General features: G+C 34.7%; 2 protein-coding genes across 3 annotated transcripts in view; one reads left to right on the top strand and one right to left on the bottom strand.

The window, feature by feature from the left end:
* LOC121203593 (transcription initiation factor TFIID subunit 2) overlaps positions 1–16945 on the top strand; it is a 22422-nt gene extending 5477 nt beyond the window's left edge. For both annotated transcript variants that reach the window (XM_041097153.1, XM_041097154.1), the window contains 9 exons: positions 9977–10056; positions 10142–10184; positions 10739–10825; positions 13067–13156; positions 13761–13819; positions 13906–13996; positions 14084–14249; positions 14392–14575; positions 15739–16945. In XM_041097153.1, the coding sequence (XP_040953087.1) occupies positions 9977–10056; positions 10142–10184; positions 10739–10825; positions 13067–13156; positions 13761–13819; positions 13906–13996; positions 14084–14249; positions 14392–14575; positions 15739–16831 (1893 nt within the window). In that variant the 3' untranslated portion in view covers positions 16832–16945. The remainder of the gene's footprint in view (positions 1–9976; positions 10057–10141; positions 10185–10738; positions 10826–13066; positions 13157–13760; positions 13820–13905; positions 13997–14083; positions 14250–14391; positions 14576–15738) is intronic.
* Positions 16946–18847: 1902 nt separating this feature from the next.
* LOC107953670 (serine/threonine protein phosphatase 2A 57 kDa regulatory subunit B' kappa isoform) lies at positions 18848–22479 on the bottom strand. Its single transcript, XM_016889048.2, has 2 exons — positions 20734–22479; positions 18848–19494 (listed from the first exon to the last, which is right to left on the bottom strand). Exons 1-2 carry the CDS (start codon positions 21883–21885, stop codon positions 19138–19140), a joined length of 1509 nt encoding a protein of 502 aa, XP_016744537.1. The 5' UTR covers positions 21886–22479; the 3' UTR covers positions 18848–19137.
* Between the last annotated feature and the right edge of the window lie 952 nt (positions 22480–23431).

The raw sequence follows: 23431 nt of genomic DNA, 5'->3' as shown, positions 1-23431 counted from the left end.
TGAGAAGGTCATTGATCAGGTTTGTTCACTGCTTGGGCTCATATTTTTGAGGCACGTGACATATGAGTCTAATCTTAGATATGGACACTTGTTCGCATTTACTCTAGGAGTCAGTTTAAGATGCAAAATACATCACACAGTATTACTTTAAGCAAACAAAATAATTGTCTAATCTAAATTCCATAATACTGCTTCTTCTCTATGGACAGCACTATTTGCTTGGCTAAACTATTGAATTTGATACAATATCTATCACATTCTGTTAACTAAGAACCTGCTGCATGTAACATGTAAGTTTTAATCGTGGCTATATGTTTCACCATGGTCCAGCATGTTCTTTTTATATGTATTTCACTTTTCTCAATTTTTAGGTTTAATGTTTTATTGGTTTGATTTGGGTATGTTATGACCTTAAATGCGTGCTTATCTTTCCCATCTTACGAGTTGGATGTGGTTTAAATGTTGGCAATTAATAGGGACTACAATGTAAATTGTTTTGTTTATGATGCGTATTTTATTTTATTATTATTATTTTTGAGGTTAGTTGAACCTCTATATGAGCATGAACTGCAGTGTATGACATCTATGCCAGGTCTCAAGTTTTTCTTTTCTTTCCTTATGTTGTTGATATGTAAATTTGTGTCTTGACAGACAATAGACACATGCATCAAACTTGCTTTTGCTCTTCAAGACAGTGGTTTGGGGTGTATATTACTCCTGAGGCACCAAATGATGGTATGTTGATGGATAATGGCGCTTGTATGGGTTGACTGAAATTTAAGCAAGTTAATTAGTAATTTATTTTGATAAGCTTTGGAAGAAAAGGTTTCTGTTAGTGCTGATTTGGCTGCTGTTTTTGTTGTCAGAGTGGCTGCTGGATGGTCTTGCTGGTTTTTTGACAGATTTGTTCATCAAGAAATTTTTAGGAAATAATGAGGCACGGTATCGAAGATACAAGGTTTGTTTTCTATGGAGTCATGTAAGATTGAAATTAATGGAGAAGCTGATCATGGTTGCTAATTGAGAGAACCTATTTGGTTTCCTCTGTGGTTACTGTTTTTAGTAGGCTGTACTTTTTCTATGAAAGCTTATTGCATGTAGTTCGAGTGAATACTCTCTATTCTAAATCTCTTTTTGCAATTCATGGCTTACCTCATTTGATTCTTCCTATTACTAAATGTGTTCATTTACCATTAACATCTTATGCTCGTAAACAAAACCTAAATTCTGATGTTGAGCTGGCATCCTCATAGGAAATGAGTTTAAAGAACGAAAAAAAAAAACTGAAATATTAAAAACCAAGAGACACTATGGTATATTTTTATTTTTATTTTTTATTAGTATCAAAATTTTTACTGTATCCATCTTGATCTATGGGAGAATTAAAAAGAAAATCCCCTTTTTCTGATTTTCTGTTTCATTTTTCTCTATCCTTGTGATAACTGGAAAATTTATCTCACTGAGGGGCTTTATTTAATTAATAATACAATGGAGTTTTGAATAAAAATTTCTTAGGTTCTGGATGATTTATACTGGACTTCCTTACTAAATATTGCATCATTTGAATATTCATAAGTTCTTGAGTTATGAATAATAATTCTTGATGATTTGGATATTCATAAATTCTCGATTTTTAATAATAATAATTACGTTGGAGATTTGAAACATGTAAAGTTCTGGGTGATTTATACTGGACTTCCTTACCAAAAAATTGTATAATTTGAATACTTAGAATTCATTGATTTAAGTTTGCGCATCTTCTAAACCCAAAAGTAGGTTAGTAATTCTTACACTTTTGGCATGTTGAGAATGTGACTGCAATTTTTTGTTTCAAATAGTACTGGAGGCTGATATTCAAAGGCTTTATAAAATTTAGCATCATTAATTCATTTTCTTGATGTGGATGGGAAGTGGGCATGTGGCATTAGTATGAAATGATTCCGAGTATTTAGCTATGTTTAAATCTATACTCTCATTAGGAGACAAGCATGAGATAGATGTAAATTGCCCTCCCCCCCCCCCCCTTATGTTTTCAGATGCAGAATTATGCTATTTTATTCATGTAAATGTAGGCAAATTGTGCTGTTTGCAAAGCAGATGATAGTGGTGCAACAGCTTTGAGTTCCTCTTTTGCTTGCAAGGATTTGTATGGAACTCATTCCATTGGCTTGCTTGGAAAAATACGATCATGGAAGTCAGTAAGTAGCTACTTTTGACTTATTTTTTCTTTTTTCATGATGTTATATTACCCCCTAATTTTTTACTAAGTCACTCAAGTATCTTATGACTATGAATGATGAAATGAACCTTGAATTAAAGGAATGTGTTCAAGAACATGGAGGTGAAATAGTTTTGGCGTCATCTAGTTGTTGCTTTTATTAACTACTTTAAAAGTTGCTAAAATGTGCAAGGTATACGTTGAGAATAAGAAGTATTTGGTTAAAGATAGCATATGCTAAAATGTTGTAAAACATAGAAATGGTTATAATGTGCTATGCTTTGAAACACAGTCGTTGCATATGCAAATATTGATCATACATTATGATTATTCATAAAAGTTTAAGATATTTAATTTTCAAAATTTTTAATTGCTCTTGTTCAAAAATGGAAATTTCTTTTTTGCTTTTCTGTTTCTGGAAGAAAAAGTAGCAAAAATAGCAATAAAATTTACTTTAAACTGGGAGAGTCAGAAATAACCAAGGGAGCACTATCATTATTGTCGCTTATATCTTTTGGCCGTTTTGTTGACTATTTTTATCCTGAAGGTGGCAATTCTTCAGATGTTAGAAAAGCAGATGGGACCTGACTTCTTCAAAAAGGTATGGGGTATCATCTTGGTCCTAGTTGTCCTATTTGAAGCATTTTGGATGTTATGTGTAAAGGGATTGTGGAATCAGTTTCTTTTGTTGACTGTCATTTGTTCTTGGTTTTCTTTTTTCATTATGAAGATTCTGCAAGCAATAATTTGTCGTGCACAAAGTACAACCTGTCCTGTGAGGTTCTTAGTACAAAAGGGTGATCATATAATTCTTTTTCTTATTTCTCAGTTATACTATGTGCCATCTATTTATTAATTGCCTTTTGCTTGTATAACATCTGCAATGTACTGTGCTAATCATTTTCGGTTAGCTTAATTCATCACCAATAAAAAATTATCGTTCTAGAAACCCTAAAACTAAATAGATTGAGAAAATAAAATTTTTAGGCATGTAAATAAAACTAGAGAAAAAAACAGATTAGGATGCAAGTACCCGTGTATAGCATCTCATTAACAGTGTCTGTCTGAACTGTACCAATTAATCATATGCATAATTTAGATCTTGAAAAAATGGTTTTAAGACATTTGAAAAATAATCCTCTTTAACCATTTTTTTAGATTATGGTTTGTTTATTTGGAAACAAATTGATTTGTTTTGAAATAACACAACTTTTTATATATTTTCAGGAATTCGGCAGAATCTAAAAATGGGTTTTGGGATAAAAAATTTTATTTCATTCCTAAATCTGCATTCTTTTATGAGAAGTAATTGTTGAAATTCTATCTAGTAGTCTGGTAGAGTTCAAGAATTTCATTTCATTCCTAAAAACTATAGGTTTCAGGAACTTGACACCATTCATTTTTGCTACGTTTTGGGAAACTTTTCTCATACCATCGACATATGATTTTTACCCAATTAAAAAATAAAAGGTAAATAAACAATATAAATAAATATTAATTAAATGACTAAACTAAATAAAACAAATGCATGAAGTAAATACAAAAGTAGAAGTTGAAATAAAAGATGATTAAAATAAATTGTGGAAAAAGTAAATTGCAAAAATGAATAAATTGCCAGATAATATAAATAAATAAAATGCTTAAAGTAAAAGGCATTTATAAATAAAGAAATTCCAATGATAAAAGCTATAAATAATTAAAAACATAAATAGTGGTTAAATGCTGATAGGTGAGTGCTTTTCATATTTAATTGAAACTATGGTGGTAAAATGGGAATTAGATGGATTAGGGAATTTCTTTGGGAGAGTACGTGTACGTAGTGACTATTGAAACAAACATTAGAGAGGAATTTAGTTGTTAGACTAGGAATATGATTGAAGTGGAATTGATATGATTTTATTTACTAGAATTTGTTTATAGTTTAAATAAAACTTTCCTATAAATTAGGATACTGTCTTGTCATATTCAGTTTTTCCTTATAAGAACGTGAAACTATGATTTTGCATCTTATTTCTTAAATTTTAAATCTCTATTTAAGAGGAAAGTTATTAATGATTAAAGGAGGTTGTAAGTTCCAGAAAATTAAGATAGGCAACTCGTTTAGGGTTCCACAACCATAGGAAAAGTAGGAAACGAAAAAAGGGTAAAGACCCTTTCTTTGGATCTGATTTCTCTGTTGATCGTTCAGTGACTCGATCCCAAACTGGGGACCATAACATTTGCCATCAAAGCCTGCCACAATGGGCAATGCCATTTGAGTTTATACAAACTCTTTGGTGGAGGCTAATTGTCAATCTCAGAACCGTATGGATAACCACCTCTGGCAATGACTCTGAATGCAAGAACAGGTGAAAGCCTTTTTTCCGACTTGAGTAAATCAACTATTGGGGATGGAGATGCAAATAGTTCGACAATTCAACTAGAATAGGTGCACTGGCCACTAATTGCTAGGGGAGGGGCAGCAGCACACACTAGTGGGGTTCTGCTAGTTGGAGGAACTGGTCCCAGTATGCAAAATTAGATTTTCCTACTTTTTCATGGATCTGAAGATCCTTTTATGGCTGCATTGACGTGAACAATTCTTAAAAAACCAACACACCGATGAGCAGACAAGGTAGGTTTGGCAGCCTTTGACATGTTGGGAGAAGCGCAACTTGGTCTTATTAGATGAAATTGGTGGGGCATATAATGTATTGGTTAAAGTTTTGTAATGGTTGCACCCTTCGTTTTGGTCCTTCTGTGGGCAGCAATCTCATGGAGATTTGGTTAGTCTGAAACAAACAGGTATAATAAAGATCTATCTGCGGCAGCTTTAAGAAAAATTGGCAAGGGCCAGTCATTATGTTCGATTGGATCAACAAGTTGGGTTATTCTTGGTTGGGTTGGATGATTAAATTCAACTTGATGTTCAAATGCAAAAAACCCTTGATTTAGTCATGGCTAACAGTCTTGCTAGAGCTTTTGAGCAGAAGCAACAGATGCTACATGTTGGAAATAAGCGTAAGGTAACTTGGCTAGGTAATGAGGACAGTGACACATTAAGTGGAACTATGAGTCTCACTACAACCTTTTTATAAAAAACCTATCAAGGGAAGAAATGGCAGAGAGAAAGGTGAAGGGCTTATGCTATAATTGTGATGAACTGTTTACAGTTAGGCATGAATGTAAAAGCTCTTTCAGTTGGAATTGGCTAGTCAAAATGATGCAGAACCAGAAATTGAAATTATGAATGAATTGGGTTGGTTTTATCATTAAGTGTTTTTGATGTCAAGCTTGAGGACAAGCTTTTCTCTAACCCGGGATTTGGCTTTGATTTTAGTGGGGTTTAGTTATGATTTTATTTACTAGAATTCTCCTATTAGTTTAAATAAAACTATCCTAATAAATTAGTATACTTTGCTGTCATATTATAATTCTTATTAGAATATGAAACTAGTGTTTTGCATCTTATTTCCTAAATTGTAAACCTTAAGAGGAAAATTATTAATGAATAAAGGATGTTGGAAGTTCCAGTAAATTAAGGTAGGAACCACAGTTAGAGTTCCTAGGTAGGCAACTCTTTCAGAGTTCCACAACCATAGGGAAAAATAGGAATCCAAATAAGGATAAAGACCCTTTCTTCTAGTCTGATTAAAATTTCAGTCTAGGTTGTGAATTTCCCCTTCATGAGATGACATATTTGGCAAAGAGATAAATCATTACCCATCATGATATCAAATACAATACTTGGAAGTGTTCGCAACAGCAATAATGAGAATTATGGAAATGCTGACTTAGTGTTAATTTTAAATTAGAGTCATCTAGAATAACTATTTGTTAAAAACTAAGTGCTGGTGTTTCAGGATTTGTGTTTTATGTTTTGCTTCATTTTAAATTAATGGAGCTTGAAAACATGTTTTTGATGCAGTAATTTGGCAAGGGTCCACAAGGAAAATTGGTAGGCTTGAATTGGTAAAATTGCAGGGGTTTGAGCCCTTCTTCTGCCAATTATTTTGGACCCTTGATCTTCTTCTGCCTATTGATACTAACTTACTATGGATTTATTGTTTTGTATGGCTATATATATTTGATAATGGCACATATGAGAGTATTTCCATGATTCTGTCTTTTTCTTTGTTTTAATTTCATAAAATTATGTATTGGTTTTACTTAAAATTAAGATACAAATTAATTGTGTCTGTGTCACTAATTAAGCTATAAACTTTTATACTCAGTTCCGGCATTTTGCTAATAAAATTGGAATCTGGAGCGTCCATTCTCAAAGAATTTTTCCTCGGTGGGTAGGATTATATGGATGTCCAGTTCTCAGGTATGATTTAAGTGAATCATGTATTTAATGTCTTCTGCATTTGGCATTTTCTTGCTCGTTTCATATACTTAAGTGTTATTTTCTTCCTATCCTCTATTTGTAAGGATGGGGTTTTCCTACAACAAGCGGAAAAATATCATTGAGTTGGCAGTTCTGCGCGAATGTACAGCTACAATCGATTCAAGTGTATCAGTTCTAAATGCTAATCCTGATTCTGAAAATCGTGATGGTGATATTGGGTGGCCTGGAGTTATGACTGTGAGGGTTTATGAACTTGATGGTATGTCTGATCATCCTGATCTTCCAATGGCTGGGGATGCATGGCAGCTGCTGGAAATAGCATGCCACTCAAAGCTTGCTGCTAGACGCTACCAGAAGCCTAAAAAGGGTTCAAAACCTGATGGCTCTGATGATAATGGTGATTTGCCTACAGTAGATATGCGTTCGAGGTATTTATCACACAAATGTGGATTTTTTTCTTTATATCTTGTTCCAGAAGATTCATTAACACATTCTTCCATGTTTAATTGTTCTTTTGCAGTGTAGACTCCCCATTGTTGTGGATTAGGGCAGATCCGGAGATGGAATATCTTGCTGAAATTCATTTTAATCAACCTGTACAGATGTGGGTAAGAAAACTATTGTTTTCATTTCTAGGTGAATTTTGTCAATGTTTTGCATAACCCAGCATTAAGTAGGTCAGTTGCAAGGTCATTTTCTTGATAGTTTACTCAGTCATTAAGTACATATGGTTTATTAAGTTATGTATTCCTGTTATTTCTCTTTGTTGATTAAGGGTCCCCCCCCCCAACACACACAAAAAAAAATCATTAGGGGAATATTGCTCTTGCTCTGCATGGTTGTAAAATGCTTAACCAAAATGTTGACAATTCCATCATCACTTTCCAACTGGTCATGTAGGAATATACACCCGTCTTCTTGTATTCTTCCGGTGTAGATGTCTTCTATTGAATTATACCTAAGATAAATTAAACCACTTTTTTTTGGTGTTTGTTCTCTTATTAACAAAAGAAATTTTGGATGTGCGTGATTGTTCCCATCATTGCTGTTGAAGGAGAGAAACTTGTCAATGTTTTTGCATAACACAGCATGAAATAAGTCTCAGTTGCAAGGTTATTTTGTCTGATGATTTCAGACAAGCGCAAAAGGTTTATTTGGGTATATTGTCCTGATATTTCTGATTAGAGGGAATATTGGCAACTTGATTTCAGACGAGAGTTTTTGCCAAAACTTGATTTCCACCCTTTCAGCAACTTGTCTTTCTGGAATATCACATCTGTGTTCTTGTGCTCATCCAAACTTGAGTGATTTTCTAAATCAATTTCATATTCTATTGAATTATACCTCAGATAATTAAACCAGCCTCCTTTATTTGCCTTTGTATTTCGCTTATTCACAACAAAGAAAAGAAAGAAGAAGAAATTTGGATGCACATAATGTTCACGGTTGATAAGTGTGGATGTATGGCAATGTTCTTATCTGTTTCCATTGCTAGATCATTATATCACATAAGCAAAGCAGTAGTGGTAGATACATTTTCTGGTTGGATTTGACATTTCTCCTTGGCCTTATTTAAAAGGGTTATTTTCTCCTAGAAGATGATTATGACACATGCAGTGTTCGCTCAATTATTCTCATAGCCAATAGCCTCTCCTCTACCTTGTATGTAGCTGTTTCTGTTTCCTCCATGCAGCAGGGAAAGATATTTATACTTATTTCTCTATTATTGGTTGCTGGCAAATAATTGGAGTAAAACCATTCAGTTTTATTTCTATAGTTTGGATGATGGACCATTGGAGTGTCACTATCAAAAGATGGCATGCTAATCTACTTGGTTGCTTCTAGCTAAATTTGTTGGAAACACAACTTCCGTGTTCAGATTTTCTGCCTGACAATTTTGTTCATTCTTTTGGAGATTTATTCACATATGTGACAAGATGCAATTTGTTATGCATATTTGCAAAATGTTGTTTATTAATGAGCTTTCAAGTGAACCTCTAGATATTACTGAGAATCGAGATAAAGTTCTCGGTTTCTTGAATTACTAATTCCCAAAAGTCAGCTTGAAAATTTCAATTTTAGCATGTCGAAGATTGTATTTAACTAATAACAAAATTTTGAAGCTTGCAATTTTAACTTGGAATATGCCTTCTATGAAAATGAAAAAGTTATGCATACGAAGCAAGAAAAATAACATCTATTAACATGCTTTGAGTTTAGAGGATCAGGAAGAGCATACATTCTAACCCTTCATGTGGTGATCAACCTAATAAATTAAGCCATAATTCCAATTTAGTTTTTGTTAGGCCGTAGATATGTGGTTAATCAGCACCACAAGCATAAGTCTAGTCTAAATTCCACATTGTAATATTAAACTGTCAAGATGGACTGTAATCTTACAATATATCCTTAAACAAGGTTTAAGTATTTACTTGAAATCTTTTTTCAACCTGTTGAAGCCCAATTATTTGTCTTTGATAAATATAATTGGATTAAATGGGAATTTTACTAAGAACTAATTGTATCTGATGACACAGAACAAGGTAACTACTTAGTTCAAGATTGCTTTTATTGTACAGAATTTGTATCCAGTTGTGTAGCTGTATCTGTTGCTTTTTATAAATCACTTCCAATGATTTAATTTTTCATTGGTATTTGACTTCTTAAATTTGGTAAAATTATCAGATTAATCAGTTAGAGAAGGATGAAGATGTGGTAGCTCAGGCACAAGCAATCACTGCACTAGAATCTTTACCAGAGCTTCATTTTCTGTTCTCAAGGCACTAAATAATTTCCTGACTGACTCCAAGGTTTTTCTGCTCCCAAGGACTTATTTGGCTAAGAGTCGTTATGAATTGAATTTAATCATTTTGATTTTCCTTTGTGTCAAGGCCTTCTGGAGGGTTCGAATCGAGGCTGCACTTGCATTAGCTAGCACATCTTCCGAGGTATCATCAGCAGCATTTGATGCTCAATAACTAGTGATGAAATTAGTTTCTTTATGTGACGTTAACCAAATTATTCACCTATTTCTTTCACTGGAAAATTATGTTATGATTTTGAAACCCTTTTTTGTAGCAATTGCATGTCTTTTTGAGTTTCGCTAAAACTATTCTTAACTTTCATGTTCTTTGCATAATGCTCTGAATGTGGCATCGGTTGATGTTTTCTTTTAACATCTTACCTGCAATGATCCATATGCATGGGGATCCATATGCATGGGGCAGTTAGATTGCTTCTTATTGGTTGTTCAATAGTGAGATATGTTATAATTTTTAATACATTAGTATCACTTTTTAACTAAAAAATATATGTGCTGTTCCGAGTTTCTTTAATAGTTTGCATATTTTAATTGATCTTTTGTCATCTTGTTAGTTTTTTGCATTTGCTCTAGGCATGGAGGTTTTATTTCATTCTCTGGCTGGCAGGAAACTGACATGGCTGGTTTGCAACATCTGGTGAAATTTTATAAAAGTAGAAGGTTTGACACAGATATTGGACTACCAAAGTGAGTTTCTTAACCTGAGTCTCAATTTGTCAATGATTGCTAAAATGCCCTAATAAGAAGTTCCTTTTCCTGCTGATCTTGCCAGACCAAATGACTTCTCAGATTTTCCGGAGTACTTTGTTCTTGAGGTAATGCAATGAGGTAGGCTGTGGTAAACTATGTGCTTATGATGTTTACAACTAGCTCAGGTGCCTCTGATGCTAGTGAATTGCTGGTTTATGGAATTTGAATTAAAAACTGCAAGATATATTTGATCTAGTGGTTTGAAAAGGGATGACAAGGGATAGTAACATTGGGCATCTCCTGCCTTCATGTGGGATTTTTGCATAAATTAGGTTAATTGCCTCTGTATGCTGCCTGGACTTTTAGCTTTTTTCCTTACTTTGAGGTGCTTCTTGTATGCACCAGTACTTATGCTTGGGTTGCTAAATTTATAACTGAAATGTAGTTTGTGGGAGTTCCTTGAACCCAAGATAGCAACACTGGTATTTCTATCTTCATGTGGTACTTATACATAAATTAGGTTAATTGCCTCTGTATGCTGTTCAGACTTCTAGCTTTTTTCTTTACTTTGAGATGCTTCCTGCATGCATTGGTACTTAAGCCTGAGTTACTAAATTTCTAACTTAAATGTAGTTTGTGGGCGTTCCTTAAACCTTCTTCATTTTCTTTGGTTTGTTAGGCAATTCCACATGCCGTAGCAACGATAAGAGCTGCAGACAGGAAAAGCCCCAGAGAAGCTGTTGAGTTTATTTTGCAACTTTTAAAGGTATGATTTCCTTGGCCATCACTTACTTTACAAGATCATCAAGAAGATGTGGAATGCCTATGCTAATCAATCTACATCAGTGTTTTGCTGCATGGATCTTTCAGTGAGTAATCAATGATCTGTAGCTGTCAATTGCTGCATAAATGATAGAACCTTGAAATTTTTTTCCTTTGATTTGCATGATTTTTGCTTGTCAAGAAGAGAAGGGGTTGACCTCCTAATTTTGCAATATAGAAATCTTTGTTACTGCTACTCTTCATATTTTTCTAGAAGTGCTTCTATCTGACGCATTTTAGGACATGGTTATAGGTATATGACTCTCCAAGGACCCTCTAAATACATGGAAAAGCTTTAAAAGAAAATTAAACATACCCCTGCTGTATCTAACACTGACACCCGAGTTCAATTAAGACTGAGAAATCAATATTATAGTGAGCCTTTATTTCATTATTTATAATATATTTTTGCATGGTTTACTTATGGAGTTCAATTTTATTGTTCTTTTTTTTTTATTCATTGGGAGGAAGATCATATGATCTGGCTAAAAACAAATTAAACTTCTGTTAATTCTTGATTAACTTCTCAGTTTTTTTGTACTTTGAAAATCTGGCAGATTTTATAACTTTTGCTGATTCTTGATACGAATTATTGTGAATATTTGTGATTGATAGTTCAACTCATCAAAGGGGGACTGAAACCTTAGGACTTGTTAGAGAGGGAAAGAGAGGGAGGGCTTTTAATGGAAATTCTGCTTAGGTTTTATTATTCCATACGTCCCTTTAAATAAGGACCTGTCTTTGTTACATAAATGGGAAACCTATTGTAGAAAGGTTGTAAATAAACTGAAATAAAAAGCACAACAAAACCCAAGGAAAAAATAAAATCACGATGTAGCCTTAACTAGATAATCAAAATGAATGACCTTTCCTAATATAAATTGAGCTCATAACACTGCTCTTCTGTTGTTACTTGGGCATTGTTTCTATGCTACTTATTCTACTTGGTATTTTGGCTCTTAAAAGGTTGCTAAAATGCAAAGCAAACGGTAACAAGAACAATTAATTTTTATTAAAAATGAACAACCAAATACAACTTTAATTCTAACATAGTTCTTCCATCTTTTTGATCACTGTAAATACAACTTTACTTTTTTATATTCAAAATCATTATTCCGTTTTTTTTTTGCATGCAAATGCATTTTCTGTCTTTTGTTTATGAAGTTACAATTAGCTAAAGCAACTACCCATTGAATTAGAAAAGTCAAACTTCTGCAAGATCTAAAAGGACATTGGACATAGCATGCGTCTTTAGGAGAGTATGCTAGTGAAAAGCATGTGCGTGATGCTTAAGACTGCACAGAAATAAGGTTTTTAATTTTGTTAAGTTCTATCATTCCTTTAAACTCTGCAAAATATGCGACGATAAGTTGTGCAGAATATCCTCTCTCATCTCTATAAGTAGAGAAACCAATTGACAACTGTATCTGGGATAGTCAAAGGTGTTACTGAATTCGAGGAATGATGTCATGAGTATGATTTATTGATTTTTCTTCATATTTTCAGTGAGCTTGAACTAATCGCAGTATTGTACTTGATATATTTTATCTTGTTGAAGTGCAAGATAAGGTGGTTCTCCATGCATTGCATGGGAAGAGACTTGGAAGAACCAGGACTTACTTTCTCTGAGTTAAAAAGGCTTGTGCTAATATCTTGCACTGTGCAATAAATAAATGACCTTAAAAATGAAAAGCGAGGTTATATAACTAAAACATGCATATGGGTGTGTATGACTTGTCACTGATCAACCAGTTAAAGGATTTATGGTTGAAGAGGTGATGGGACATGCAATATTAAATTGGAATGAAAACTAATTTGGTATGTCAAGATTTTTTTTTTTTCGGTCATTCTCTAGATCATTCACATATGCAGAAAACATTCTTAATTTGTTTGGTCCTACTATATTTTTTGTTTATAATATTAAATTGGAATGAAAACAAATTTGGTATGTCAAGAAAAGCTCTTTTATGTTCAGTCATTCCCTATATGATTCATAAATGCAGAGAGCATTCTTAAATCGTTTGGTCCTACCATACTTCGTGTATATTATTGATATACACTGCTTACCTTGCTCTTTATACTGAATTATTATTGTAAATGGTGCTTCATTTATTTGCTTTGGTTCTTATGCTTGATATTTAGTCCTCCTTATTCCGGCTTTCTGTTTTTCACTTGTCTTTGACAGTATAATGATAATAATGAGAATCCTTACTCTGATGTATTCTGGCTCGCTGCATTGGTACAGTCAGTTGGTGAACTTGAATTTGGGCAACAGGTACGTAAATATATTTTTTACTTACACCTTTTGGTATGCATCTTAATTTGTTTAAAAGCTCGTGTAGGTTTTTTTTCATTAAGTTTCTGCAGTTTAATTCTTTGTTCTGTTACTACAATCTACAAGGAATAACAGTATATATTATTCTTAAAGAAATTAGTCTTTCTTGTTGTGTAAGTATTTTCTTCGCATGCTAGGATTTTGAAATATAGGGTAATATGTTGCAATTTGTTCCCATCAAATCGACATTATCAGCATAGCTCCCCCTCCCCCTCACACTTATATTCTTTTCATGAATGTGCTATGAACAAATGCTTGCCAGAGTCTGAAAATACAGATCAATTACTGGACATTAGCATCTTATTTGTGTGCTTTCCTCTTCTGCTGCTGCTACTACTGTTGATTCTTTCAGTTTCCTTTTCTCTTGAACCCTTTTTTTTCTCAATTAAATTTCCTTTTGGCTGATGGGACATGTCACGGGTAAAGAATAGCTTTCCAATGTTACAGATTTTGGTTTCACTCATGCATGACCTATGTCATTTTAAAACATTCATCTGCAAGGCTATCCTATTTACAATTTTTTGCTTTCTTCCTCTTATTTCAGAGTATTTACTTTTTATCTTCCCTTCTGAAGCGCATTGATCGGCTTTTGCAGTTTGACAGGTAATAATTATATTCTGATCTGTTTGATTAAAGACTGATTATTCCAAATAATCTCCTGGTTATTTACATCTTATGACACTTACCAGGTTGATGCCTAGTTACAATGGTATATTGACGATCAGTTGCATCCGGACCTTGACACAGATTGCATTAAAGCTTTCTGGATTCATCCATCTAGTGTGTTTTTTCTCTGATCCCTTATCATATAATGTCTACTTTGCATATTTCTTTATATTTCTTTATAAATTTTGTTTCTCGCTGCAGGATCATGTCTTTGAACTAATTAAACCATTTCGAGATTCCAAGACCATCTGGCAAGTTCGAATAGAAGCAAGCAGAGCTTTGCTTGATCTTGAGCACCATTGCAATGGCATCAATGCGGCATTGTTGTTGTTTATAAAGTATATAGAGGAGGAGCCTTCTTTAAGAGGTTCCCTTCAGTAAATTTTTTTCTGAAAAATATCTTCTCTAACTTTCCTGATGTTATCCAAAATGTTTATTTTATTGGTAATATTTAGTTGTACTTTATATTTGTTTAAAATTTGATGTTGTTATACATTCTCTGATTGTAGGTCAGGTAAAGTTGGGTGTGCATGCTATGCGGTTATGTCAGATACAAGGTGGATCTGTCTCTAGTGAGGATATTAAGGCAACAACACTTGTAGCTTTGCTTCATCTTTTAGAAAGCCGCATAGCATTCAATAATGTATTCCTCCGGCACTACTTGTTCTGCATTTTACAAGTTCTTGCAGGAAGGTGGGTATGCATTCTAATATGGTCTCTCTAGGATTTAAACTTTCCTTTGGACAAGTGGTTGCTTCATAAATGTTGATAATATTCCTGGGGAAAAGACTACATTGATGACCAAAGCATATAATTCTGTTACTGTTGTCTTCTGAAGATTGTCCTGTTTGATCTTATTGTGCTTCGGACAGAACTGCTGATTAGTAGACAGTTTTAGCATAAGCTTTTATGAAATTTTTGTCGAGGTCATGAGAGACTAGTCACAGATAGGAAGTGAGCTGGGAGAGGACTAAGATAATCTTCCAATTTGGTTTGTTCTGAATTTTTGTTTCAAATCTTATGAAGTTTATGGAGAAAAAAGGATTGGCAATGATAGTTTGCCCTGTGGGGTGTTTGGGGTTAAAATGGTGATGAGAATAAAGAGATTATTTTCTTTTTTTTTCCTGGCAAAAAGAAAAAAAAAAAGAGAGAGAGATCAGAAAGTCTTGCAGGTGGCTACACTGGAGCTTTTACGGTATAATTGGAGTAATCAGTACGAATTTGATTGAGTCCTTTACATAGTCTCAAATGTTTTAGTGTTTTTTTTTCTTTTACAGTGAGTTACTGGAGTTTCTTGTGGCTTGATGTTTATGATACCCTATAAGCGCAAATAGTCCATTTCTCTGGAAATAAAATGAAAATAGAAACGACCATTCTGATTTAAATAGTAAAACTTAATTAGGAATAACCAGTGGGAACACATAAGTACCAAATTTTAGTTACGAGAAATTTAAATTTGTTGAAACCCTAAAAACTCCGAACTAGATTCCTAATAAATTAGCAGTAGAGATTGTTAGGAAACTTCTGATTTGCTAAAACTATGCAACAAAGTCAAAGAATGAGAACCTAATTTGTGGTTGTGGCATTGGAAGCTTGGTATTCTTTTGTTATGTTTTTTGTGGTTCAATATGCTTTGCCTTATTGGAAGAAACATACTAGTGAATTTGATGTAGCACAGAGTTCTCTTGTGGTGTTTGTTTTCAGTTACTTACGCTGTTTATAAGAGGCTTATGTCAGAAACTTGTAACTTCCATTTTATTTGTGCTTTCAATTAGCAATTTCTTTTTGAGAATCTCATATATTGTCTTATTTCGAAACAAAATTTTGTAATCAAATTTTTGAGCTCTCATGTTCAGATCCCCCACACTTTATGGAGTGCCTAAAGAGAAGTTGCCCTGTATGGGTAATGTGGAGATTTGTAATGAGCAGAAGAACAATTTCGGTGCTCCTGTTAATGAGATAAGGCCACCTCAACCTCAACCTCAACCTCCCATGGAGAATCCGAGCCATTCAAACCATTCGCATGACAATTTGGCAATTCCAGAAGCTTCAAAGGAAGTAGATACAGTCTCTAACAGTCATGATAGGAAGACAGCTGTTGTTAAGATAAGGGTCAAGCAGTCGGCAACATCCAGTAAAGCAGAGGAAGCAGATAATGGTACTGCCGAAAGGTCCGAGGGTGGGGAAAGATCTGAAGGAAGGCGTAATCATGATGCTGATCGTGGTGCAACCAGTTCAGTTTCTGTGGATGCACCCCAAAGAAATTCGGCTGAGGCCGTGAGCATAAGCAATCAAAATATTGAAGAAGTTAACTCATTTCATGATCATGGGTCTCGGATTACTGCTAGCATTGGGAGTGCAAAAATTGCAAGTGAAGGCGACAACTTTGGTAAGGAACTTCAGTGTACAGCTGATTCGGGTAATGCCTCGGTGCACCATCAGCCTGATGATCCCTCGTCGCCAAGCATCATTCAAGATAACTACATAGATGCTGAAGCGAAAAAATATGCAAGTCTACAAACACTATCAATCTCAAGGGACGACGGTCCTCCATTCCAGGAGAAGGAGAAGGAGAAGAAAAAGAAGTCGAAGAAGAAGAAGAAAGATAAGGAAAAGAAAAGAAAGGGGGAAGAGCACAAAGGAGAGCGAAACGATCCAGAATATTTAGAGAAGAAGCGATTGAAAAAAGAGAAAAAATACAAGGAAAAGGAGATGGCAAGGATACTGGGTGAAGTGAAGGCAGCTTCGGGGGAGTTAAAAAGTAAGAAAGAGGAGACCACATCTTTAACACAGATGGGTGGTAACAAACAGGAAGCGGATAATATGAATTCAAGTGAACCTCCTAAAGTTGTAACTTCAAAGTTGGAAACCAGGACCGAGCCTACACAACCTACATCTGCACCCAAATTCCGGATCAAGATTAAGAGCAAGCCTTTAAGTAAGTCTTAGGTTTTTGTCTTTAAAAAAAGTATATTGGTGAATTCAAGAAAAAACCATTAACCTTCTTCTCCAGCATTGGGAAAAGGTTAATTTGAAATTCAGTGCAAATCTTATTTGGAATTATTGTTCTCATTTTCAATTTTTCTCTAGTCACTATTTAATTTATTTGATCTTGGTGCTTAAAATTGGAATTGGTTGCTTACACAAATAGTCATTCAAAACTATTAAATATTTTAATTTCGGGCTCTTAACATAAAAAGCTTGCAATTTAGGTACTCATGTATTTTAGTATCAGAATTATAGGTTTAGCCTAGTCTAGGTTTAAATTGAGTTAGTGTAGATAGTGTTAAAAAAATTTTGGTTAAGAAAATAATTTATAGTTACTGCAAAAAATTAAAATTTTGTAAAATCAAACTGGTTTGTGATATTTATAATAATAAATTTTTACTGAACGGTCCTGTGAGAAAGATTTGAGCCGATTTCAGCTTTCAACCAAACATTTTTCACTATCCAAAGCCTAGGTCCCAAAGCCCATGGCTCAAACCAGCATCTAACTCTTATATATCGAATATTTCGTGGAAATCCGGCTGCCCAGTCTACCTGCATCATATTTCCAATGACACTTGCCACTTTTGAAGCCACCTCAGGCAGTTGCAATTCTATGGCAAGGCCCCAAAGTTGCACCCAAATGGGCGATGCTACCAATTGTAGGTCTCTAGTAGGTAGGTTAGCCCGCCAGTGATAAAAAATAATGAAATCCCCTTCAAGTGACCAGGGGATACCATGGATAATGATTTCTGCATCCGTGCTATATTCGAAATGGAAATAATAAAAACTTCCATCGTTGCCTTAGCACGTCCACCCTTCCTAGTAGATCCCATGCTTCCCTGACTATTCCTTGCATGGTTCGAGCAGAAAAAGTTATCGCATCCAAAAGACACGCGACTGCAGTTTAGTTCCAGAAAGGAATCTGATTTCGAGCGACGTCATCATTTATGTTGATAATCGGACTCCTAGCTCTTGCCCTTGGTTCAACATGCAACGGTGGATACGTGTCCATATCATGAATCTCCTCGTCGACCATTTCCCTACTTTCATTATCCTCAGAATCACTATCCTTTCAGATTCTCTTTCCGTCACTCTCTTGTGCGGAGGAACGTAAACTGTTGATTCTTGGAATCTGCTTAATAGATTATCACTATTGCCACAGTTGAAATCGTGTGTTTTGCATCTCTTATTAGGTTTAAAATAAATAGGGAAATCTTCAAAGGATAAGAACAATGATAGAGAACGTTTCCTGATGAAAACTAAAAAACTGTAGACTCCTAACCCCTACTGTGGAGATGAACACCACAGATCTTATTGGTGGGAAGGAGACACGAGATGAAAAGAAAAAAACTTTAAACTGACCAAGCAACTAACTGCTAATGATTAAAGGTTCCACCAATAAGAGCTAACACAAGAACTCTAGATCCTTCGATTAAGAAGAGAAAACCAGTTTAGATCTTAAGAAACCCTAAAACAAAGACAAGGAAGGCACGTAAAAATTGCATGCTTACTAGCGTAACCAACAATGATTGGGAACTAATACAGCAAGCCACCCTCTGACAATCAAAAGAACCAGTAAGGATAAACTAGAAACAAGAAGAGAACGACGATTTGGTTTCCAGCAAACGTTAGAAAACGGAAACCGTTAAAGAGAAGAACTGAAACGGGAAGTTATGCGCCGTTAACAGAAGAAGAACGTGAAACGTCTTTTGGGTAATCTCTCTATAGAGCTAAACGAGAGAAAAATTACATATTTTCTAATATTCCACGATTATAAATTGAATTGTTTAATTATTAAAATATTATTGACCATCTGAGTCTCAACAATTTAATCTTATAAAAGCATATTCGTTTTGATAAAAAAATATGGCAAGCTTTAAGCATTTTCCAGTATTCCACTCCAATGCAGTTAATATTCAGTTAAACTAATCCAATGTTGCAAGAAAAATACTATCAACAGAAATTGGCACAACTGTGTAAGTTAAGGTGAGAGAATTAACAAAATTAGTTGATACATAAAGTTTTGCATAAATCACTGCATGGACCTCCCCACGATCTTTCCAAGGAAGCAATTAATATCCCATACAGTAGCACGGAGAATACATAAAAGCAAGTTACAGGAAACGGCTGCTAATGGAACGTACAGGAAAAAAAAATGTTCCCACCACTTGAAAAGGCAGCTATTTGCATAAATTTCCCATTGTTGCAAAAGGTGGGAGAAAAAGAAATATCAAAAAACTCAGGGAAACTCCAGTTCAGGAAAGCAGTTAATAGGCAATTGGTGTTGCCAAAGGAGTTACCAGTACAGCGGTATTTCCGGCTATTGGCTTGAGACTGGCTGCATTTTCTAGTTGCTTCCATGCTTCCTTCCGTTTCTCAGATAATATGCTTACCTTGGCCTCTTCCTCCTTAAAGTGAATATGGCAAGATATGAATAGTTGATCATCCATCTCCATGAACATCTTTCGGACATTTATTGTCAAGTTGAGCACCGCATGATTCCAATGGTTCTGGGCATTCTTTTCCAAGGCTGGAAGTATGATGGGCAAAATCACATGCCGGTTATGTGCAATTAGGTTTACAATTTGATCGTTATTCCAAAAGAAAAGTGCCCTTTCAGCAACCTGAAACAAGTATATTTAATAGAATAAACTTATTATTTCTTTTTGACGATCAAACAAGTAAATGACTAACATCTTATAATAATTATGAACACCATATGAGATAACAAGGCCAAGAAAGAACTCTTTTTAAAGAAAAGAAGGCACAACAGTTGAACACTAGACATTCAAGAAGTTCATGGCATGCAGTCCACCACAACATCCTCTAAGGCCAAGACAACTTTTATTGTAGTTACAAACTTATTGCAAATGAGGGAATTTACTCTAGCCAAGAGTTTAGAGTTAACAACTAGCCTTGTAACTTAAAGAAAGCCATTTTAGCGCATCACTACTTTTATGCCTAGCCTAGCCTAGCTTGATAACCTTACAAACTTAGAGCAAATGTTTAAACAAACAAAATTGCAGTCACTAACTGAAAGTAAACATACTTTTGGTCCAAGATGAAGGCATAAGCAAAGCTTAATATTGGTTGGTTGCAAGGTAGTTGATAGACAACTTATAGTCAATTAATATTGGTTGGTTGCAAGATAGACAATTCTATTATTGGAAAAGAAAGAGAAATAGCTCATAGCTTGTTAGGTACAATGTTTTCTAACTGTTAAGTTATATTAATAAACCATTATGCCGAATTAATAGCCTCAAAAACCATGACATTCTCAACCCTCATAAGACATCCGAAGATACCCCACAAACAGAGGTCAGCTCCAAGTTGACCTGAGTAAGGTTTACTTTAGGTCAGATATGGATATAAACATAAGCTAACATTCATTAAAACCAACCACAATATCAACCCCAAGATTTAGACATTATATAAGTTACCAGATCAGAGCCTATCCCCAGGTTATGCTCATTTGTAGTCAAACATAGTAAAAAAAAACATTAAAAGGTCAACTATTTAAGAAATTGATGCACGCCCAAGCATGAATAAATGCAACTAAAGTTCACATGAATAAAATATCACAAGAAACATTTCAGACAAAAGACTAGTAATTGCATTTCTTAACACATTAATGGATGCATCCTTTAACGTGATATTCTAGAAAGTTTAACACTGAAAAAAGAATGAAATAGAAGTTGCAGAGCATGATAAAAACTTTTCCAAGAAGGGGATTAAAAAACAAGTCATGCACCACCTTGGATAAACAGAAGACGATAACATACTGAGTATGAGATCAATAACTAAAGAAAATAGCACAATTTAATGTTAGTAAAGAGTATCTATCAAAATATAAAGAAAAATACCTGGAAATGGAAACTGTTAATGCAACAGCCAATCCGCCAGAATAATGGGACCATAACCTTTTGGAACTCCACCATGTTAATGGCTTCCAAAATCTCTTCCAACTCAGCAAGAAACATCAACTCCTTTTGGCTGTTTGTTATGGGCCAGTACTTCAACAACCCCCGTATCACTGTACTACACAACTTCGGCTCCTTCTCAATGAACTGAGAAACGCAATAAGACAATTGTTGAAAATAAACACCCAAAGATTTTGGCTTGTGAAGAGGAATCAAAACCCTCCACAAGAAGATCTTGTGCTCCTCCTTCAAAGGCAAAGCAAATCCACTGATTATACTGCCGAAAATCTCCAATAACTCAGCAATGCCGTTATGCCTCTCAATCTCAAAAACAAACCGATAAAATATATTGCTTATAGCCTTCCGAATAAAAGGTCTATGAACCATGAACTTCCCATAAACCCTATGCAGTATCGTCTTCAAACAATCCCTTTCCCTTGGATCCTCCGAATCAAACAAGTCAAGCAATCTCAAAATAAAGGAATGATCTATATACTTTTTAGCTACTTTTGCATCGAGACAAGAAGAAGTGATAAACTTAACTAGCAAATCATACACAATTTGCAAATGTGGCCAAGCCGGATCAAACATCGGCTCATCGTCATCATTTTCACCTCCATTACTTACAGCAGACCGATAATTGGGTGGGAAAACTCTAAACAAATTCACAGCACACATCCTACACATGGCTAAAATTGCAGGTTCGCTAAATCTAACGGACCCTGACACAAAATCCAACAGCTCTAGCAAGGTTTGTCTTTTAACATCTTTTTCAATTAAATTTTTAGTTGGGTCAGTGAAATCAAAAGTTACACAACAAAGGCTAACTTTACTCACAAAAAGATTCATCTTTTCCGAATTTGGTACATCTTTGAATGGCAACAATGGCTCGATTCCCGCCACAACACTTGCCGGAAAAACAGCGGAAGATGTTCGTTTTGGAGCGCAGGGACGGCCAGAACCCAAATTCAAACTGTTGGATCGGTGAGGTTGCGGAGTGGACCCCGCTGTCGTGCATGAGGTTGACCTAGTAAGCTCGGGCGAGTCCGATTTCCCGGATTTTCGTGGGAGTTTACTGAGGAATTGCCTTAACATCGCAGATTTCCAGAGGAACAAAAATCAAAACAAAAGGAAATTTTAAGTTGACGACCAAAAGGAGTTCTAAACAGAAAAGAACCACATTGTCCAGGGACTGATTTATTAAATCAATCTAACAATGTTAGAAAGAAAGAAACCCTAACCCTAGATTTTGTTGACAGATCTGGGGGTGAAAGAAACGCGTTCAGATCGAACCAAAAAGCAGTGGAACGGATTCTCTAAGAGTGGAGAAGAGGAGAACCTTTTTCAATCAGAAGCATTTTCCCCAAAATAAAACACAAAGAAGAAATTTCACAACTATCAATTCAACCAGAAAAAAGAAAAAGTTAAAAGAAACAGAGACAAGATAGGTAAATTTAGATGACGGATCAGAATCTCATTATTCCAAAAAGAGAGACAGGATTGCAAAGTTATAGAAGAATCTTCCAGAGGAGATTTCTAGAGAGTGGGAGACTGCGTGTTTGGAAACAAAGAAAGAGAAAGAAAATCAGATTGAAGAAAGAGAAATAGTTGTTGTTTTTTGAAATTTCCTTTTACGCTACAGATATATTTATATAAAAGAAATAAAGTGAAGGGTGTTATTAAAAACACAGAAAATCTCTTATTTAAAATACATAATATACTAAAACGAAACGGGCAATTTACCAATAAAAGTCATTTTTTCAAAAATTATCGAAATAGGCCCATTTTTTAATTATTTACCGGAATAGTCCTTTTTTCGGAAAATCGCATCCACGTCAGCGCGAGATGCTGACGTGGAAGGAAATTGCTCTCTCAAGGACGCGATTTCCTTCCACGTCAGCATATCGCGTTGACATGGACACGATTTCGGCCCGCGCGTGAACAGTACCCAACGGTCAAAAAAATAAAATACCGGGTCCATTTCGATAAATTTTAAAAATATAGGACTTTTTTGTTATTTTGAAAAAAATAAATTTTGAATCTTTTTGTACTTTATTTATTTTTTTAATCAATTAACTCTTCAATATTACATCAATAGCAACAAGTACAAAAAAAGATTCAAAATTATTACCAACAAGATTTGAATCAATGTACTAAGGGAAAAGAGCAAGCATCTTAACCAACTAAGCTAAACTAATTAATTGACATATTATAGAAATACTGTTATTATCTTAATTATATTACTTACGTTCTAACGATTTATCGGACCTATTTCATACACGTGTCAAATCAGAAAAAATAATACAACAATTCTGTAAAAAAAAATCCGGTGTTTACTTCAAATAAATAAGGAAAGTAATGATTTGAATGTTTTAAAATTCAATTTTAAACCGAAAAAATCAAAATTTAGGGGCAAAAAAGAATCTTTTTCGACGAAAACTGCGGCAAACCGCCTTTGGCTGTTTGTCAGCGCGTAGATCTCGAAAAGTTATTCGAAATAAAAAAATCGTCTCAATCGGACAACCGAGCCAAAAGTTATGGCCTTTAAAAGTTTTCCAAGCTAAAAAACATAAACTGTTCATCAACGTCAGCAAATCGCGCTGATGTGGACGCGATGTTCTGACACGTCCCCTGACATCGC

This window comes from Gossypium hirsutum, chromosome D07 (genome assembly GCF_007990345.1).
Source record: "Gossypium hirsutum isolate 1008001.06 chromosome D07, Gossypium_hirsutum_v2.1, whole genome shotgun sequence".
Lineage (NCBI taxonomy): Eukaryota > Viridiplantae > Streptophyta > Magnoliopsida > Malvales > Malvaceae > Gossypium > Gossypium hirsutum.
The sequence above is the reverse complement of the archived record's forward strand: the minus strand, read 5'-3'. Positions and strand labels throughout refer to the sequence as shown.

Excerpts from the sequence above, each read along its gene's own strand:
- LOC107953670 (XM_016889048.2), bottom strand. The coding sequence starts at position 21,885 with ATGTTAAGGCAATTCCTCAGTAAACTCCCACGAAAATCCGGGAAATCG. Across the intron at positions 19,495-20,733 it reads TTAACAGTTTCCATTTCCAG|GTTGCTGAAAGGGCACTTTT; the intron begins GTATTTTTCTTT and ends TACTTGTTTCAG.